General features: G+C 49.1%; 1 protein-coding gene across 1 annotated transcript; it reads left to right on the plus strand.

Moving 5' to 3' along the window:
• The first annotated feature begins 3,685 nt into the window (after positions 1-3,685).
• LOC136494126 (clathrin light chain 1-like) lies at positions 3,686-6,979 on the plus strand. The gene is made up of 3 exons (XM_066490275.1): positions 3,686-4,136; positions 6,029-6,182; positions 6,278-6,979. Exons 1-3 carry the CDS (start codon positions 3,808-3,810, stop codon positions 6,698-6,700), a joined length of 906 nt encoding a protein of 301 aa, XP_066346372.1. The 5' UTR covers positions 3,686-3,807; the 3' UTR covers positions 6,701-6,979.
• The last annotated feature ends 10,486 nt before the right edge of the window (positions 6,980-17,465 follow it).

Below are 17,465 nucleotides of genomic sequence, written 5' to 3' on the forward strand. Positions count from 1 at the left end.
CATAGTTCGTTTGACCTTTTTTATTCTAAGTTTGACCACTCGTCTTATTAAAAAAATTGTGCAAAATATCATTTCTCTTGTTGTGGCTTACTTTATTAACAAAAGTTCTTCAAGAATGATTTAAATTTGACTATGTTTGCATAAATTTTTTGAATAAGACGAATGGTTAAATTTGAAGTCAAAAAAGTCAAACGAAATATAATTTGGAACGGGAGGAGTACGTCCTAATACATGTCTTTTACTAAATAAATAATTTTTATCCATAGCAAAATTTAGAAAGAAAAGAGTACTTTAGAAAACCACTTATCCTTTTAATTGTACTAGTTAAAATTGAAACCTAAAAAATCAATATAGTAACTCCCTTAGAAAATGATTTAACATAAGTTCTGCTATCATGTTAGAAGATATGGTTCTAGCATTTGAATGATGTTGTACTCCATATTCCAACTTTGAATTTTTCCATTTTACATCTCACTTAGAGCACATTTACATTTTGTTGAAGCCGTGTAGAACTTGCACAAAAAGTGTTCAGTCCCTATGTAATCTCTCAAATTTGGACGCGATTCTAAAGATCAAATACAACATTGAGAGGGGAAAAACATGTAATGTAGACGAGAAAAGTGAATGCAATAATCCAAGCCTATCGGGCTTAATCCATAACACTGCAGAAAAAACACAAATTTAAGCCCATGACCAGCAAAATAATCTACCTAACCAATACACACACAAACTGTATTCTTTGTTCCTCCTCACATATTAGGAAGTTATTATACACACACAACATATATAAAAGCAACCTTACACCATTACACAATGAATCCGTATATCTTTTCTCATGAAGTAGTTTGAAAAAACAACCATTGAAGCAAAACTATTACAAAACTATGTTTTGTCCATGAAAAATTATAACTCTTCAAGATCAAATACCTGAATATTTGGGAGAAGCGGTAGTTTTGTGGCATATATTTTCAAAATGGTTAAAGTTCGTAATATGTACCCAAAAAGTTGTAGTTTTATCATTCTTATGTTATAATAGCTACTATCCTTTTAAAGAAACAACTACTCGACTTAAAAAGCATGACTCGTCTATAAACCTTGATTTTTTTACCCTTCAAATCTAGCTTGGATGATTGGAGCACATTTTTTTGTTTGGTTGCTTTGTTTAAGTCAAATTTCTCTAATTTCAATCAAGTTTATAGAAAATGCACCAATATCTATAATTGTTTTTGTTAAATTCTTCATAAACTTGTTTTCATAGTGTTTTTATTCCAACTATGTTAGAGAAGTTTGATTTATGATAAAACTATAGTAAAATATATTTCTGGAATCGAGGGGAGTACTTCATATTCATGTTTGACAAAAAAACGACAATGATCATTGGCCTTTTGCATCTAACTTGGAGCCCTTTTATTTTGTTGATGAGAAGTCGCGTATAACTTGCGCGAAAAGAAAAAACAGAACTGCTAGCGCCTGGACGTTCGATCCGGGCACTAACATCCGGACGCTCGCGCTGCTGCCCCTGCATGTGCGCCCGTCCATAACCAATTCGCTCTCCACACGCATGCATGCGAGCCCGCTTGCATCGAAACGCCCCCACGCACGCCCGCACCTCATGCCCCTGCACCTCATCCCCATCCTCATCTCCAGCTCCGTTTGTTTGCCTCGTCCCCGCAGGAGCACCCCCACCCCATCGTGCCCCTGATGACGGCTTCGCTTCCCAACATGCTCCTGTCCCCCCTTCCCCAACGCACCCCGTTCCCCCACCACGCCACTGTCCCAAAAGATCATGAAACACTTCTACTGCAACGTTGCAAAAACATATGAAAAAACTATGTAGTGCAGCATCGGGTTGTAAAAACTGCAACATCGAAAAAATATGTAGTGCAACAATGAAAAACATGCGCTGCAAACATCGAAAAATATATACTACAGCAACGAAAAATATGTACTACAACATCGAAAAAATATATAGTACAACATTGAAAAACAGGCACCGCAACATCGAAAAAAATCTACTGCAACAACGAAAAATATCTACTGCAACAACGAAAAAATGTGTAGTGCAACATTAAAAAACATATATTGCAACATTGAAAAAACATATACTGCAACATCGAAAAATTATGCTGCAACATTTGAAAAAATATACTGCAACATCTCAAGCAGTAGTACTACAACATCGCAAAAACATTTGTTACAATGATCCAAAAAATCCCATTGCAACATTCGAAATCATCTGTTGCAACATAAAAAAAACCACTGTAACACGGCGAGATCTGACTCCAGAGCTCGTCGGAACCCTAGCCACCACCGCATCCCTCAGATCTAGAGGAGGAGGAGGGCTCAGATCCAGAGAAGGATGAGGAGCAGGGCTCAGATCCAGATCCCTCCGCGATCTACCTCGTCGGAGCCGCCGCCGTCGTCCTCGTCTCCGGGGGGGTGTGGGAGCCGGGTCGCAGGGAGCGTAGGGGTGCGTGGAGGTCATGGAGGGGCGAGGGACGGATGGAGGGGAGCACGGGTGGGCGGGGCGCGCAATGAGCTTGCGTGTGCGGGTGTGGTGTCCTTGTCCCGGGACGGCCCGGAGAGCGGGCAGGAAAGCGGGGGAAGAGCGAGTGCGGGGGAGCGAGCGGAGTGCGAGCACGAAAGAGAGTGGGTACAGGGGAGCGGGCAGAGTGGGGGAAGTGCGAGTGCGGGGGAACAGGTTGTGGAACAGTGCGTCCGGTCTCCCGGTCTATATCATTACCGAAGAAAAAAAGTAATTCTAGCATAGCCCTGTTCGTTTGGTCGTATTTGGCTTATAAGCCATGGCTTATCAGCCAACGAACAGTAATTTTCTCTCACACCAAACCAGTCAACAGTACTTTCAGTCATGACTTATAAATCAAACAAGCCCAAACAAACAGGGCGTATATTGGGCTTGGTCTGGACCATGACCCTATAAAAAACCACTCTTAGGCTGTCTCCAATAGGAGATCCATTGCGGAACCCAAACTCAAAATAGGTCTCCAACATAATACCTATAGCCTCCAATAGAGTACCTATATGGAAGATCCATTTTAGGTGTTAGAAGAGGCATAACCCAAGTCTGAGTATCGTCTTTTCTGAAGATTCATTTGTAGAAATGGTTGCTTTTTTAGTCTTATTATTGAAGAATACAAAAATAGGTATTGAACTTTTTACCTATAACACTATGCAAAAGATGAATAGATGTTGTATCGTAGGTCGCCATTGTGGGAGACAGTCCTGCAGCCTGTTCGCTGGATCGTAAACGATCGTAAATTTTCAGCCAGAACAGTATTTTTCTATCACACCAAACCAATCAGCAGTAATAATCATACGATCGTATCGGCACCAGCCGAACTGGCCACTGGTCCCACGGCGAAACAAATTCCAGTTAGGCTGTATTTAGTTCAAAAAAAAGTGCTACAGTAGCTATCACATCGAATTTTGCGATACGTGTATGGAGCATTAAATGTAGACGAAAAAAAAACTAATTGCACAATTTTATTAGAAATCGCGAGATAAACATTTTAAGCCTAATTAGTCTATAATTAAATACTAATTACTAAATAAAAATAAAAATACTACGGTAACCAAATTTCCAAATTTCAGGTACTAAACACATCCTCGTCTTTAACCGACCACGCGAATTTAAAACGCGTTATTAATCAGGCTGGCGGAGCAAGCCACGCAAAGCAAAGCGCACCCATCCAGATACACACGAGCACGCGCCCACGCCCGCACCGCACCACCAGTCCACCACCCAGGCCGGCGCCGCCCAAAATCTCCGCGTCCCCCACGCCCACCATGGCCTCCTTCTTCGGCGACGACGGCGCCGACGACCTCCCGCGCACCACCTCCCACCCCTTCGACTCCGACGACTTCGGCGCCGCCGCGGTCGACGGCGACGGCGCCGGCGGGTACGGCGGGTACGCCTCCTTCGCCGAGGGGGGCGTCGAGGAGGTGGACGAGGAGATCACCGTCGAGTCAGACGGGGTCCCGATCCGCCACGTCTCTGGGGGTTACTCGCCCTCGCCGTTCTCCCCCGAGCTCGAGCCCAACGGCGGCGACGGCCCGATCCTGCCGCCGCCCACCGAGATGCGGGAGGAGGGCATCCTCCTCCGCGAGTGGCGGAGGTGAGCCCCGCCGGCGCCGGTTCCGATCTGTTTGGGGGGATGCGCCGTTTTGCTGCATGTATGCTTGCTTGTGTTGTGTGGGCTAGGTTTCCGGGTGTTAGAGTCAGATCTAACGCTTTCTGGCGCTCTTTCGACTAATTTTAGCCGCTTCTTCTGCACTACGGAGGTTTAACACAGCGAGGGTTTCTGTACGGAAATTGTTGGTTTCTATTACTTCGGTTCATTAGGAATTTGGACACTCTAGAAATTGCTGTTAAGGGAATAGCCAGTCGTGGACTAGTTTCTAAGCTGAGAACTTGGGTATAGCTGCAGGCCTTCTAGGGCCTTCTAGTTCTCCATTAAGTGTTTGAATCGTTGGTACCATATAGCTGTAACTATAGTTGTATCGGCTAGCATCTCTATTTTTGCCATACTACCACTGATATCAGTAGGATGTGTGGAGCTACTGTATGCGCATCACCATATGGTACAATATGAAAATTGCAAATATAACAGTGTGCAGTAATTTTCCATGAACACTTAGCGCCTATGGTCCCAGCGCTCAAAGTCATTTTCTCGTGCTTTTACCCCTGAAGTTAGTTTCTTACAGCAATTCAGAGGTATTAAACGCAGTGACAATTTTTCCTTGGAAATTTGTGTTTTTCTGTTAGCTAGATTTCATTAGAATGAAACTATGTATTGGTCAAGTTTCTATTTGACACACTCCAACCAAAGGAACCTAGGAACGTTTTTTATTAAAATAACTTTAGGCATATACAACTAGAATTGGTGTGCTACTCAATGTAAAGTAAAATTCAACCTAAGCTAGCATGACATAATTCATCTTGTATCAGTCCTTGCCTATACAGCCTATTATTATATTTTATCAAACTTGTATTTTATGAACCAAGTCTCACAGAAACTAGAGGAATAGGCCAAATCAACCTTCTAAAATATGAATTTGTGGCATGCAATCATTTAAGCTTCCAAAAATCATATTGGTAGGAGAATTCTTTTTGTTGGATTACCTTGTACTCTAAGAATCAGATAATAATTACAGACTTACAGTCCTACTGTATGATTGTTCTCTTCCAGGTGATTAATGCATTGCTAGGATATACTGGTAAACCTTGATTGTAGGATGTCTTAGCACATGTATGATGGTACTTATGCGCATGTTGTGAATAGAACTAGTTAGCTATGCACCAGTGGTCTTCTGCAACCACTTAATGCTTTGTCTGGTGCTTCATTCTTCCAACCGTATGCTTTGTTGATATTACTCCAGTCCTGGCCAAGTAACCACTAGTAGGTGGACACATTTATTCTTTTAGATTTAGATGTTCATATCTGTTGATTTTCTTGAAATCCTCAAATCAGTGAAGGTATACCTCCCAGAGAAAATCCACACATTCTTTTGTTACCACTCGTCATTTGTTACCTTGCAAAATGTGTGCGCTTCCTAGCATTATAGTATATGAAGCAGTTGTCTGTTGATACAGCCTCGCTTATTTTGTGGTTTAGTGCACGCCTATATTGACTTCTGAGTTTACTTTAGTAGTTAATTAATAGAAGTTCTTGAGTATTGGAATTGTGTTGTGTCATAATTTAAGGTGTGTTTGGTATGATCTGCTGCATCAGGACATCATCCCAGGCTTGTAGCAGTAGCAGATTTGTCTATATTCGGAGTGACATTGATTTGGATTTAGATTTAATGATTATCTTCTGGAAAGCCCAGTAAAGTCATTTTTGTAAGGAACCTGTAACTATTGTAGGGTGCTTTTGTACAGACCAAAGTTACTGTCATGTCTTTTATGTCTCAGATCGAACGATGTCATTTTCTTATCTTCCTTGATTTTTTTTATGCCACTCTAGTTTTAATTTGTTATTGCTTCCTTTTTCAACAATTTTCTTAGGAAAAATGCTATTGAACTTGAGAAAAAGGAACAGAAGGAGAAGGAGCTACGTGCCCAAATAATTGCTGAAGCTGAAGAATTCAAGAAAGCTTTTTTTGAGAAGAGGATACAGAACTGTGCGTCAAATATGGTCAACAACAGAGAAAGGGAGAAGGTTTGTGACTATATAAGCAGTTAGGGCTCTTGTCTGTGTTTGTAAGCTAATCTATTTATATGTTGGATTCTAATTGCTCTTGTGGTATGCTGCAGATTTTTGTAGCCAGCCAGGAGAAATTCCATGCCAACGCAGACAAGCAGTACTGGAAATCGATTTCAGATCTCATCCCACATGAAATAGCCACCATTGAGAAGCGGGGAAAGAAAGACAAGGACAAGAAGCCATCCATCACAGTTATTCAGGGCCCCAAGCCTGGCAAGCCCACCGACCTCTCCCGGATGCGCCATATCTTAGTGAAGCTGAAGCATGCTCCACCGCCACATATGTTGCAACCTCCACCAGCACCTGCTGCTAAAGAGGGCGCAAAGGATGGCGCCAAAGAAGGTGCAAAGGATGGTGCCAAAGAAGGCGCGGCAGCCCCAGCAAACGGCACCAAGCAGCCCGCAGAAAGCCAAGAAACCCCCGCCAATGGCCCCTCCGAGGCCGAGAAAGAGCAGCCTGCAGCGTCGGAGTGACCGGAAAGGGTAGCTTTACAGAAACACAAGAGCCTTACTGTCAGTAGATGGAAGCGTGTTCTATTTCTGATGATTTCCAGACCTGTTTGTCCCGTTCTGATCTTTTGTAGAGATCTGCATCAGGATGTCTTTATATCAGCGCAGAACATTCATAATTAGTATCACCACAGCAGTTGTATTTTTACTGTTTTCCTCTTGTCCAAGCGTGCCTTCACTGAGATGCCTGTGATCTCAAGTTCAGATCTGAAACTGTTACTGAGAGTTCAACTGAATACTCTATGATATGTGTCGGTACAGAAAGTGATCAACTAGTGAATGTTTGTAGTTTTGTTGTACGTTGTGATCGGAGGTGGCCTAGCACTTAATGACATAGGATTTATACTGGTTCAGGCAACGTGTCCTACGTCTAGTCGGGGTCGGTCGGTGACTTGAGCCTAGGTGTTCGAAGTTTGTAGTGGGGTTATAAATGAGAAGGAGAAAGATGGGGTATACAAGAGGTCCGGTCGGAGGGGCCGAGAGTGACAGGAACTTCACTACGAGCTAAGTGTTCAAGCGGGTGCTTAAGGTCCGAATCTGGCGGTTTTGTGGTTGTGAGCTATCGATCTAAGGAACTCTGATCAACTGGAATCAGTCTTCTTCGTTGAGGAAGCGCACCCCCTTTTATAGATGAAGGGGGTGGCTTTACAAGTGAGAGGGAAAGGATGCGTATGCTACCGAGCCTTGTTGCCCACGTCGGCAGATACAAGATAATAGTAGGCGTCTACAACACTGTTGACGTCACTGTAAAATGTCAGATGCATGTGGGAGGTCGTGCTGCCTTCTTCAGGGATGGTAGACGTCGGTACCTGCAAATACTGTTTGATGAACAGAGGCATGTGAGGAGTCTCACCACGTTCACCCGGTATGGTAAATCTCGGTGCCCGTAACGCTATCGATGCCTAGAGGCACGTGGGGGGCCTTACCGTATGGGAGTTTTAGCGGCGCCTACAATACTGTAGAGGGAGATGTCGGCGCCTACAATACTGTTTGTGTAAGGGTGGCTGCAGAGTACTGTTCCGTGCAGGGTATGGTCCCTGGTACAGTGGTTTTGACTTGTGAGCCTTGCCTTGTTTTTCTTCGCACGTCTCCTCATTCCTACCGAGCGGGCGCCCCCGGTCGGATGGCTCCAGTCGGCTCTGAGTGCGCCGGTCGGAGAAGAGCGGTGAGCAGGGTTCCTGTGATCCCTGGTCGGAGACGCGGAGTCGGAGTCGGAAGTAGTGTTTTGGGCCAGGCCTTTCGATCGGAGAGGTGGGTCGAAGCAGCCGACGAGCGGGCGCTGTTCCTCTTCGGCCAGACCTTCCGGTCGGTGACTGGGCCGCCCTTCCGATCTGTCGTTTTAGACTCATGGGCAGGGCCATGAGTTACGTGCTGTCGGCTTGGGCCAAGCCTTGGCGTGGAAGCCGGTCCTCGAGGGACCCCGGGTTTATGAACCCGACAGGAGCCCCCGAGCCCCCGGGTGATTTGGGCAGAATCGTCCGGAGGATTTTTGTCTTGCTGGCGGGTGCGCGCGAGCCCACCCGCGGATGTAGCCCCCAAGCCCTCGGGCGGTTCGGGCAGAATCGTCTGGGGGTTTCCTGTGTTATAATGGGGGAGTTTTTATTTTGAGACGGAGTTTTGTCGCCCAAGGCGTCGTTGTGTAGCCGAGGTGGTTTTTAGTTTATTTTTGAGAGATTGGGTGAGAGTGAGCTTGTGGATCTTGGTGTTGGTGCACATCGTGGAATCGAGCGAGGGAGTCAGTCAAGGGTTTTGGACGAGACATAGCTCACTGATCCTGGCGTCAATGGGCGCCGTGGGATCGGGTGAGGGAGTTAGTTCGGGCGTGAGAGAGCTCACTGATCCTCGCGTCGATGCGCGCCGTGGGATCAGGTGAGGGAGTTAGTTCGGGCGTGAGAGAGCTCACTGATCCTGGTGTCGATGCGCGCCGTGGGATCGGGTGAGGGAGTTAGTTCAGACAAACCCTGGCGTTGGTGCGTGCCGGGGTTTTGAAATAGTTAGTTTAGGGGTCAGACGAGACCGAGACCGTGGGTCCTGGCGTCGGTGCGCGCCGTGGGACCGAGCGGGTCGGAGTCGTGGATCCCGACCTCGGCGTAGCCCGGGTGGCTGAGGTAGTTAGTTTTTGGATCAGACGAGGCGACTAGGCGGTGCTCGTGGATCCCGATGACGCGAGTTCGGGGTCGCGGTCCCTGGATTTTTCGGAGCGTAGTCGGAAGCGTAGCCGGATGACGTGAGTTCAGAGTCGACGCGAGTTAGGAGTCGCGGTCCCTGGTTTTTTGGAGTGCAGTCAGAAGTGTAGCTGGATGACGTGAGTTCGGAATCGATGCGAGTTCGGAGTCACGGTCCCTGGTTTTTTTGTCTTGAGCCCCCGAGCCCTGTTGGGCCTTCGTAGGGGTCGATGTGAGTTGTGTGCGTTACCCTATCCTTGGTTCCTCACAACTGGAGGGGCTGAGTCTTGTCGCCTGTCCCGATCGCTCAGGCTCGAACGACGTCGCTCGGTGAGTTCGCTAACGGGTATGATCGAGTGGAATCTGAGTCCGTCGTTCATGACAGGGTCGGTATAGCCCTCTTGTGACATTCCACTACTCCTTTACCTGCAACCCAGCAGATGCATGGGTTGTTCCGGAGACCGACCCGGGTGGCCAACGGCCTCCCCTCAATGGAGATTCTGTGGGCTTAGCGAGAGGTTCAGGATCGAACAAGAAGGTTGAGATGACCTGGTCTGCCAGACCGGGCGAGGGCCGCACGGGGCTCATCTATGGTTTTCTCCCCTAGCTCTGTTGTTTGCTCATGTCGAATGAGGCAACCGCCGCTTTGTGACGCAACACAGAGCGTTGTGATGTATTTCGCTGCACGTGCGATGCTTAGTTCCCAAGCCCCCAGGCGGTTCAGGGCCCGAATCGTTCGGGAGGCACGGACGTATGGAATGAGATGCGCGTATAGATGTATGAAATGATTTATAAGGAAATAGAGGAGTTCGGTAGTGTTTACCTTGTCGAATGGAGTGACGGGGCTCAGAGAGCTTCAGTCGGAAAATGTCCGATCGAGACCCACGCTCGTCGTTCGTGACAGAGTCAGCATGGCCTACTGAAAGCTCTAGATTGGTTTTGGTAAATTGATGAAACCCTAAGTGCTAACCTAGTTCATCAAGTGATCATGAGATAGGTAGCACACTTCAAGTAGAGAAGCAAATGAAGATCATAACATGACAATGGTGATAGCATGGAGATGATCAAGGGCTTAAACTTGAAGAGAAGAAAGAGAAAAACAAAAAGCTCAAGGCAAAGGTATAACTTGTAGGAGCTATTTTGTTTTGGTGATCAAGACACTTAGAGAGTGTGATCACATTTAGGTTTGATAGCCGTACTATTAAGAGGGGTGAAACTCGTATCGGAATGCGGTTATCAAAGTGCCACTAGATGCTCTAACTCATTGCATATGCATTTAGGATCTAGTGGAGTGCTAACACCCTTGATAATATTTGTGAAAATATGCTACCAGATATTCGGCGCTTTTGGGAAAATGAAATGCCTATTTTCTATTGCGCCGGATGCAAATTCTTGGTGGTTGGCACATTGGAGCAAGGGTGGAGAAGATAGAAGTGAGAACAGAGCTGATGCCAGCGTCGGTCCAGTGACCGGACGCTGGATCCAGAAGCATCGAACGCTGATTGCCTACGTCCGGTCGCGTTGACTGTCGGTACAGTGGCTAGGGTTTACCACCGGACGCTGGCTGTGTCCGGTCGAGGTGGACCGGACGCGTCCGGTCGAGGAAAACCAGGTTTTGACCCTTACTGTACTCGACCGGACGCTGAGGTTCCAGCGTCCGGTCAGTTTTAACCGGACGCGTCTGGTCGAGGTCGGTACCTTACTGGAAACGACCGGACACTGGGGGTTCAGCGTCCGGTCAGTTGAAGCTGCTGCATCCGGTCAGCGTCATAGCCGTTGGAATCTGACGAACAACGTTTGAAGGCGATGACACGTGGCATCCATCGGGCGACCGGACGCTGAGGGCCAGCGTCCGGTCAGTATGACCGGAGCGTCCGGTCAGAGCGCGTTTTGCCCAGTGAAGGGGTATAACGGCTCTATTTGACGGGGGCTCTATTTATAGCCCCATGGCCGGCTCAAGGGACAACTCTTGCACATTTTCATTGACATAGCAACCTTGTGAGTAGGGATGAAAACGGATCGGATACGGACGGATATTACCGATATTACATTTGTTTTCATATTTCTGTCCGGATTCGGATTCGAATACGGATAGTGTCAACTATGTCGGATAGGATACGATTGGATATCGACATCGTAAATATGCGATTTGAGTATTCGGATACGGATACGGTATCGGATGTTGGATATCCGGACTCGGATACGGACAGATCTCAACCCCTCTAAACGGATTCGGTTTCGAATACAGTCGGAAAATATCCGTACCGTTTTCATCCCTACTTGTGAGCCTAGCTAAAGGACTCCCACTCATCTACACCATTGACTCATCATCATAGTGAGATTGGGAGTGATCCAAGTGCATTGCTTGAGTGATTGCATCTAGAGGCACTTAGTGATCGTGTTTCGCTGTGGATTTCGCTTGTTACTCTTGGTGGTTGCCGCCACCTAGATGGCTTGGAGCAGCGAGGATCATCGAGCGGAGGTGGTGATTGTCTCCGGCTCCGATCGTGATGATTGTGAGGGGTTCTTGACCTTTCCCCGGTGGAGCGCCAAAAGGTACTCTAGTGGATTGCTCGTGGCTTGTGTGATCCTCATCTTGTGTTGGTTGTGCGGCACCCTATTGAGGGTTTGGCGTGTGAAGCCAATTAGCGCGTGAACCTCCAAGTGAGTGAATCGCCACAACGAGGACTAGCTTGCCGGCAAGCAAGTGAACCTCGGTAAAAAATCATTGTGTTCATCATTGATTCCGAGGTGATTGGTCATCATTGTTATTCATCTTCGTGATTGATTGGTTTATTCATCTACACGACAGTATAACCCTCTTGATCACTCTCTTTACTTTACCGCAAACTAGTTGACAAGCTCTTTAGTGTAGCTAGTTGTGAGAGCTTACATGCTTGGTTGGTGTGGCTCTTTAGTTAGCCTTTGAGAGCACACTAACATAGGGTAGTGTCGTTGCTCTTGTGTGAATTGACACTATCTAAACTAGAATTGTGGTAGGTGGCTTGTATTTTTGAGTAGGCTAGCGCAACACTCGCTTCGCCTCATAATTGTCTAACCATTTGGTTAAGTGTTGTTGTAGAAATTTTTATTAGGCTATTCACCCCCCTCTAGCCATTAGGACCTTTCACCTACATGGGGCGTCCCTTGGGTTCCTACCTGTGTCTTAGGTTGGCCAGTTAATAAAGTTTGATAATATTTCTTTCAGCCACGGAGGCCATACCTTGGTGGCTGCGTCCCTACCCAGGAGCTGCCTTGACTACATGAGAAGGTCAGGAGCTCCATGTTCTTCTACTAAGCATCTATGGGTGCGACACCCTTGAGGTACCCGTTGCGCTTACCGAAGCCGAGGGAGCAGAACCGAGCGGATCCCTTGCGGTTGCAGTAGTATTTGCAGTAGTAGAAAATGTAAAAGTTAAGTTTGTGGGTGAGTCCCCGTGTGAACAGTTTTTTGTATCAATGAATACATCAGTACTGCCCTTGTGATAGAACCACGATATCCGTTCTCTGTTTATATCCTAGCATAATCTTTGTTTTATCCCTTCTCTCTCGTACTTGCCCATTTGTCCCATAGGGTGCGACCTTGGGAGTCTGGGCGTGGCCCGTGGGGCTCGGTTGCTCGTATCCATAGGGAAAGGCGGGGAGCGTTCGGTTGGGAGTAAGAACAGAGTTACGTAGGGTAATCAAAGACATGGAATATGTTTCCGTTCGGGGACAAAGTTGTTTATTATGTGATAGTAAAAAGAGAAGGTGGTTAGACCCAATTTAGGGGAAAAACGACGTAGCTGTTCAATGTTCCAAGTGTTGGTGAGAGCATTGCTGTTGTCGTCCTCCAGTCGGTAGGTGCCCGGTCGGATTACTTCGATCACCGTATAGGGCCCTTCCCATGGTGGAGAGAGCTTATGTTTTTCCTTCGTTGATTGGGTCCTCCGGAGTACGAGATCGCTGACTTCGAGTATCCTTCCCCTGATCTTTCTTTCGTGGTACCTGCGGAGGGTTTGTTGGTAGCGAGCGGAGTGGATGACGGTCATTTCATGGGCCTCTTTGAGTAGGTCGACCACGTCTTGTTGAGCCTCCGCGGCTCGATTGTGGTCGAAAGCCTTCACTCTTGGTGCGCCGTGGTCGATGTCGGAGGGCAACACTGCCTCAGCTCTGTAGGCTAGGAAGAAGGGTGTGAATCTCGTGGATCAGTTTGGGGTCGTTCTTAGGCTCTAGAGGATCGCTGGGACCTCTGTAACCCATCGCCCAGCGTACTTGTTGAGTCGGTTGAAGATGCATGACTTAAGTCCTTAGAGGACCATGCCAATGGCACGTTCGACCTGACCGTTAGTTCTTGGATGTCTGACCGAAGCCCAGTCGATCCTGATACCATATCTGTCGCTGAAGTCTAGGAACTTTCTTCCGGTGAAGTTAGTCCCGTGGTCAGTGATGATACAGTTAGGAACACCGAACCGGTAGATGATGTCGAGGAAGAATTTGACTGCCTCCTTCGACCGGATGTTGGTGATGGGTTTGGCCTCAATTCACTTGGTGAATTTGTCGACCGCTACGAGTAAGTGAGTGAAACCGCCTAGGGCCTTTTTGAGGGGTCCTACCATGTCGAGGCCCTAGATCACGAACGACCAGGTGATGGGGGTGGTTTGGAGCTCTTGTGCTGGCAAATGGGTTTGCCGAGCGTAGAACTGGCATCCCTCACACCTGCAGACGACCTCCTCTGCATCTCGTAGCGCGGTGGGCCAGTAAAAACCTTAGCAAAAGGCTTTTCCGACTAGCGACCTTGGGGCCACGTGATGCCCGCAAATGCCGGCATGGACCTCGAGGAGGAGCTGCCTCCCTTGGTTGGTGGGGATACACTTCATGAGTACCCCTGATGGGCTCTGTTTGTAGAGCTCATCACCGAGCGCGATGAAGGTCTTGGCGCGTCGAGCGATCCATCGGGCTTCAGTCCTTTCAGGCAGGAGAACCTCGAGGAGGTAGGTGAGTAACGGTACTCTCCAGTTGTTTTGATCGAGTGCCAGCACGGCGACGTTCGCGGGTGATGTCGTCATAGAGGTGCTGGGATCGGAGCCCCCAGGCACCGGCTGGGCATCAGGGTGTGCCTGGATCGGACTTTCTAGGACGCGGGCGAACGGCTCGTGGACGTCGTTGATGAAGACCCCGCTCGGGCACAGATCCCACCTGGCGGCCAATTTTGCGAGGAAATCAACGGCATCGTTGTCCCTTTGAGGGACGTGATGTAGCTCGATCCCATGGAATTTGTCCTCGAGTTTGCGCACCTCCTAGCAGTATGTTGTCATGAGGGGACTTTTGTAGGAGGACTCCTTCATGACCTGATAAACGACTAGTTCTGAGTCGCCGCGAACGTAGAGTCACGTAGCTCTGAGCTCAATGGCGATGCATAGTCCATTGATAAGGGCCTCATATTCCGCGGCATTGTTTGAAGCCAAAAAGTGGAGGCGGATGGCACAGCGGAGCCTACTCCTTTTCGGGGAGATCAGAACCACTCCAGCTCCCGAACCGGGCGCCATTACTGACCCATCAAAGTACATTGTCCAGTACTCGTGGGTGACGTCCGGGGTCGATAGCTGGACCTCCGTCCATTCGGTGACAAAGTCCACGAGAGCTTGAGACTTAATAGCGGTGCGGGGAGTATACCTGATGTCATGGCCCATGAGTTCAAGTACCTACTTAGAGATTCGTCCCGCTGTGTCACGGTTGCGGACGATGTCTCCAAGCGGGTACGAAGTGATGACCGTAACTTCATGGTCGGTGAAGTAGTGTAGGAGTTTCTTGGTTGCCATTAGCACGGCGTATAGGAGTTTCTGCACCTGGGGGTACCGGACCTTGGGGTCGGTAAGTACTTCTCCGACAAAGTATACAGGTCGCTGTATCTTGAGCTGGTGTCCTAGCTCCTCCCTTTCGACAACCAGGGCAGCACTCACCACATGGTTACTTGCCGTGACGTAAAGGAGGAGGGGTTCTCCCCGTTCAGGAGCGACGAGGATTGGGGCTGACGTTAGGGACGTTTTGAGGCTTTCGAGAGCCTACTGGGCTTTCTCAGTCCAGACGAAGGCGTCCGTCCTTTTGAGGAGCTTGTAGAGTGGCATCCCCCGTTCGCCGAGCCGGGAGATGAAGTGGCTTAGGGCAGCTAGATAGCCGGTGAGCCTTTGTACGTCCTTGACGTTGCGTATGGGGCCCATGTTGGAGATGGCCGTTATCTTTTTGGGGTTGGCCTCGATGCCGCATTCGGATACAATGTATCCGAGCAGCTTCCCCTTCAAAATCCCGAAAACACACTTTTCGGGGTTCAGCTTGATGTTGAACCTTCGGAGGTTTGCGAATGTCGCGGCCAAGTTCACGATCAGGTCATAAGCTTGAGCTGTTTTGACCACTATGTCATCAACATAGACGATGATTGTTGGTTTCGGCCGTTCGGCCTAATTAGGCCGATCGGGCGGGTCGATTTGGTCGATGAAGCATTGCTGCATGCACCTTTGGTAGGTGGCGCCAGCGTTCTTTAGGCCAAAGGGCATGGTCATGTAGCAATACAAAGCATATGGGGTGATAAACGAGGTTGCGAGCTGATCGGATTCTTTCATCACGATCTGGTGGTAGCCTGAGTAGGCATCCAGAAAGGAGAGGATCTCGCAACCCGAGATAGAGTCAATTATCTGGTCTATACGTGGCAAAGGAAAGTGATCCTTTGGACACGCTTTGTTGAGTCCAGTATAATCAATGCACATTCTCCACTTTCCTGTCTTTTCCTGACAAGGACGGGATTGGCGAGCTAGTCGGAGTGGAAGACCTCCCTGATGAATCCGGCTGCCAGGAGTTTGGCGATCTCTTCACCTATGGCCCTATGCCACTCGTCGTTGAAGCGACGCAGACGCTGCTTGGTGGGCTTTGAGCTCGGGATAAGGCGCAACGCGTGCCCGATGACCTCCCGCGGTATCCTTGGCATGTCAGAGGGCTACCATGCGAATACATCACGATTATCGCGTAGGAAGTCGATGAGCTCGCATTCCTATTTGGTCGGGAGCTAGGTCCCAATCCGAACCGTCTTGGTTGGGTTGGTGGGGTCAATCCCCACCGCCTTGGTTTCTTCGAGCGGGCGGAATGCCGTCGATGAAGTTGGTTTGTTGCAGTCTGGGACTGCCGGGGCCAACGATTCCCTAAGCCATGGGAGCTTGGACAAGTTGACGACCGCTGTGGCGAGCTCGTAGTGCTCGCGGTCGCACGCGAAGGCGTGCGAAAAGGCGCTACTCACGGTGATGACGCCGTTTGGTCTCGGCATCTTCAACTTGAGGTAGGTGTAGTTGGGGATTGCTATGAATTTTGCGTAGCATGGCCGCCCCAAGATGGCGTGGTAGGACCCTAGAAAGTCCACCACCTCGAAGGTGAGGACCTCCGAGCGGAAGTTGGCCCGGCTGCTGAACATGACGGGCAGATCGATCTGTCCGAGCGAGTATGCCTACGCCCCTGGGATCACCCCATGGAAGGGGAGCCTACCAGGCGGAGCTTTGGCCGAGGGATGCGCATGGCATCGAAGGTGTCGATGTATAGGATGTTGAGGCCGCTGCCCCCATCCATCAGCACCTTGGTGAGGCGCTTCTTACGGACGATGGGGTCGACGACGAGCGGGTAGAGTCCTGGTGTCGCGACGTGGGAGGGATGGTCCCTCTGATCGAAGGTGATCGACGATTCCGACCAGCTGAGGAAGGAGGGGACGATCGTCTCAGCGACGCATGCCTCTCGATAGCGGATCTTGTGCTGGTGCTCGGACTAGACGGCGTCGGATCCGTCGAAGATCATGATGCACTCGTCAGGCTTGGGGAAGCCGTCTCTGTCCTTACCTGCTGCGCCCACCTTCTTGGCCGCCGCCTCTTTGTCGTCTCCCTGCTTTGGCCCACCGGCCTATCGGAGGAAGCGTTTAAGGAGCTCGTCTTCCTTGTAGAGGTGCTTGATAGGGTAGGCGTGGTTGGTGCATGGACCGTCCATGAGTTTGTTGAAGTGGTCAGGCAATCCCTGTTGGGGATGCTTGGCCTTGCGATCGGCCGCGGTGACCAGCACGGAGCTGTCCGACCGGCGTCGATCTTTTTTGTTTTTCTTGCCCCTCTGCGTGGATGGGCCTTCATCCGGGTCCGTACGCTTGGCTTTGACCTTGTCCCGGCCTCTGCTAAAGATCGCTCCGATCGCCTCCTCACCAGAGGCATGGTTGGTGGTGATGTCGAGCAGGTCGCGGGTGGTACGGGGTTTGAAGCAGCCAAGCTTGTGGATCAGGGACTCATAGTTCGTCCTGGAGAGGAACACGCTGATGATGTCTACGTCGATGACATCGGGGAGGGAGTTGCATCGTTGGGAGAACCTACGGATGTAATCCCGTAGGAACTCGTTGGGCTCCTATTGATAGCTCTTGAGATCCAAGGAGTTTCTCGGGCGGACGTACGTCCCCTGGAAATTCCCGACGAAGACCCTTTTGAGGTCCGTCCAGTCGCGGATGCTGCCGTGCGGAAGGAATTCAAGCCATGCCCGAACATGTCCCCCCACGCAAATGGGAAGGTATT

This window comes from Miscanthus floridulus, chromosome 11, assembly GCF_019320115.1.
Source record: "Miscanthus floridulus cultivar M001 chromosome 11, ASM1932011v1, whole genome shotgun sequence".
Lineage (NCBI taxonomy): Eukaryota > Viridiplantae > Streptophyta > Magnoliopsida > Poales > Poaceae > Miscanthus > Miscanthus floridulus.

Excerpts from the sequence above, each read along its gene's own strand:
- LOC136494126 (XM_066490275.1), top strand. The coding sequence starts at position 3,808 with ATGGCCTCCTTCTTCGGCGACGACGGCGCCGACGACCTCCCGCGCACC. Across the intron at positions 4,137-6,028 it reads CTCCTCCGCGAGTGGCGGAG|GAAAAATGCTATTGAACTTG; the intron begins GTGAGCCCCGCC and ends CAATTTTCTTAG. Across the intron at positions 6,183-6,277 it reads ACAACAGAGAAAGGGAGAAG|ATTTTTGTAGCCAGCCAGGA; the intron begins GTTTGTGACTAT and ends GGTATGCTGCAG.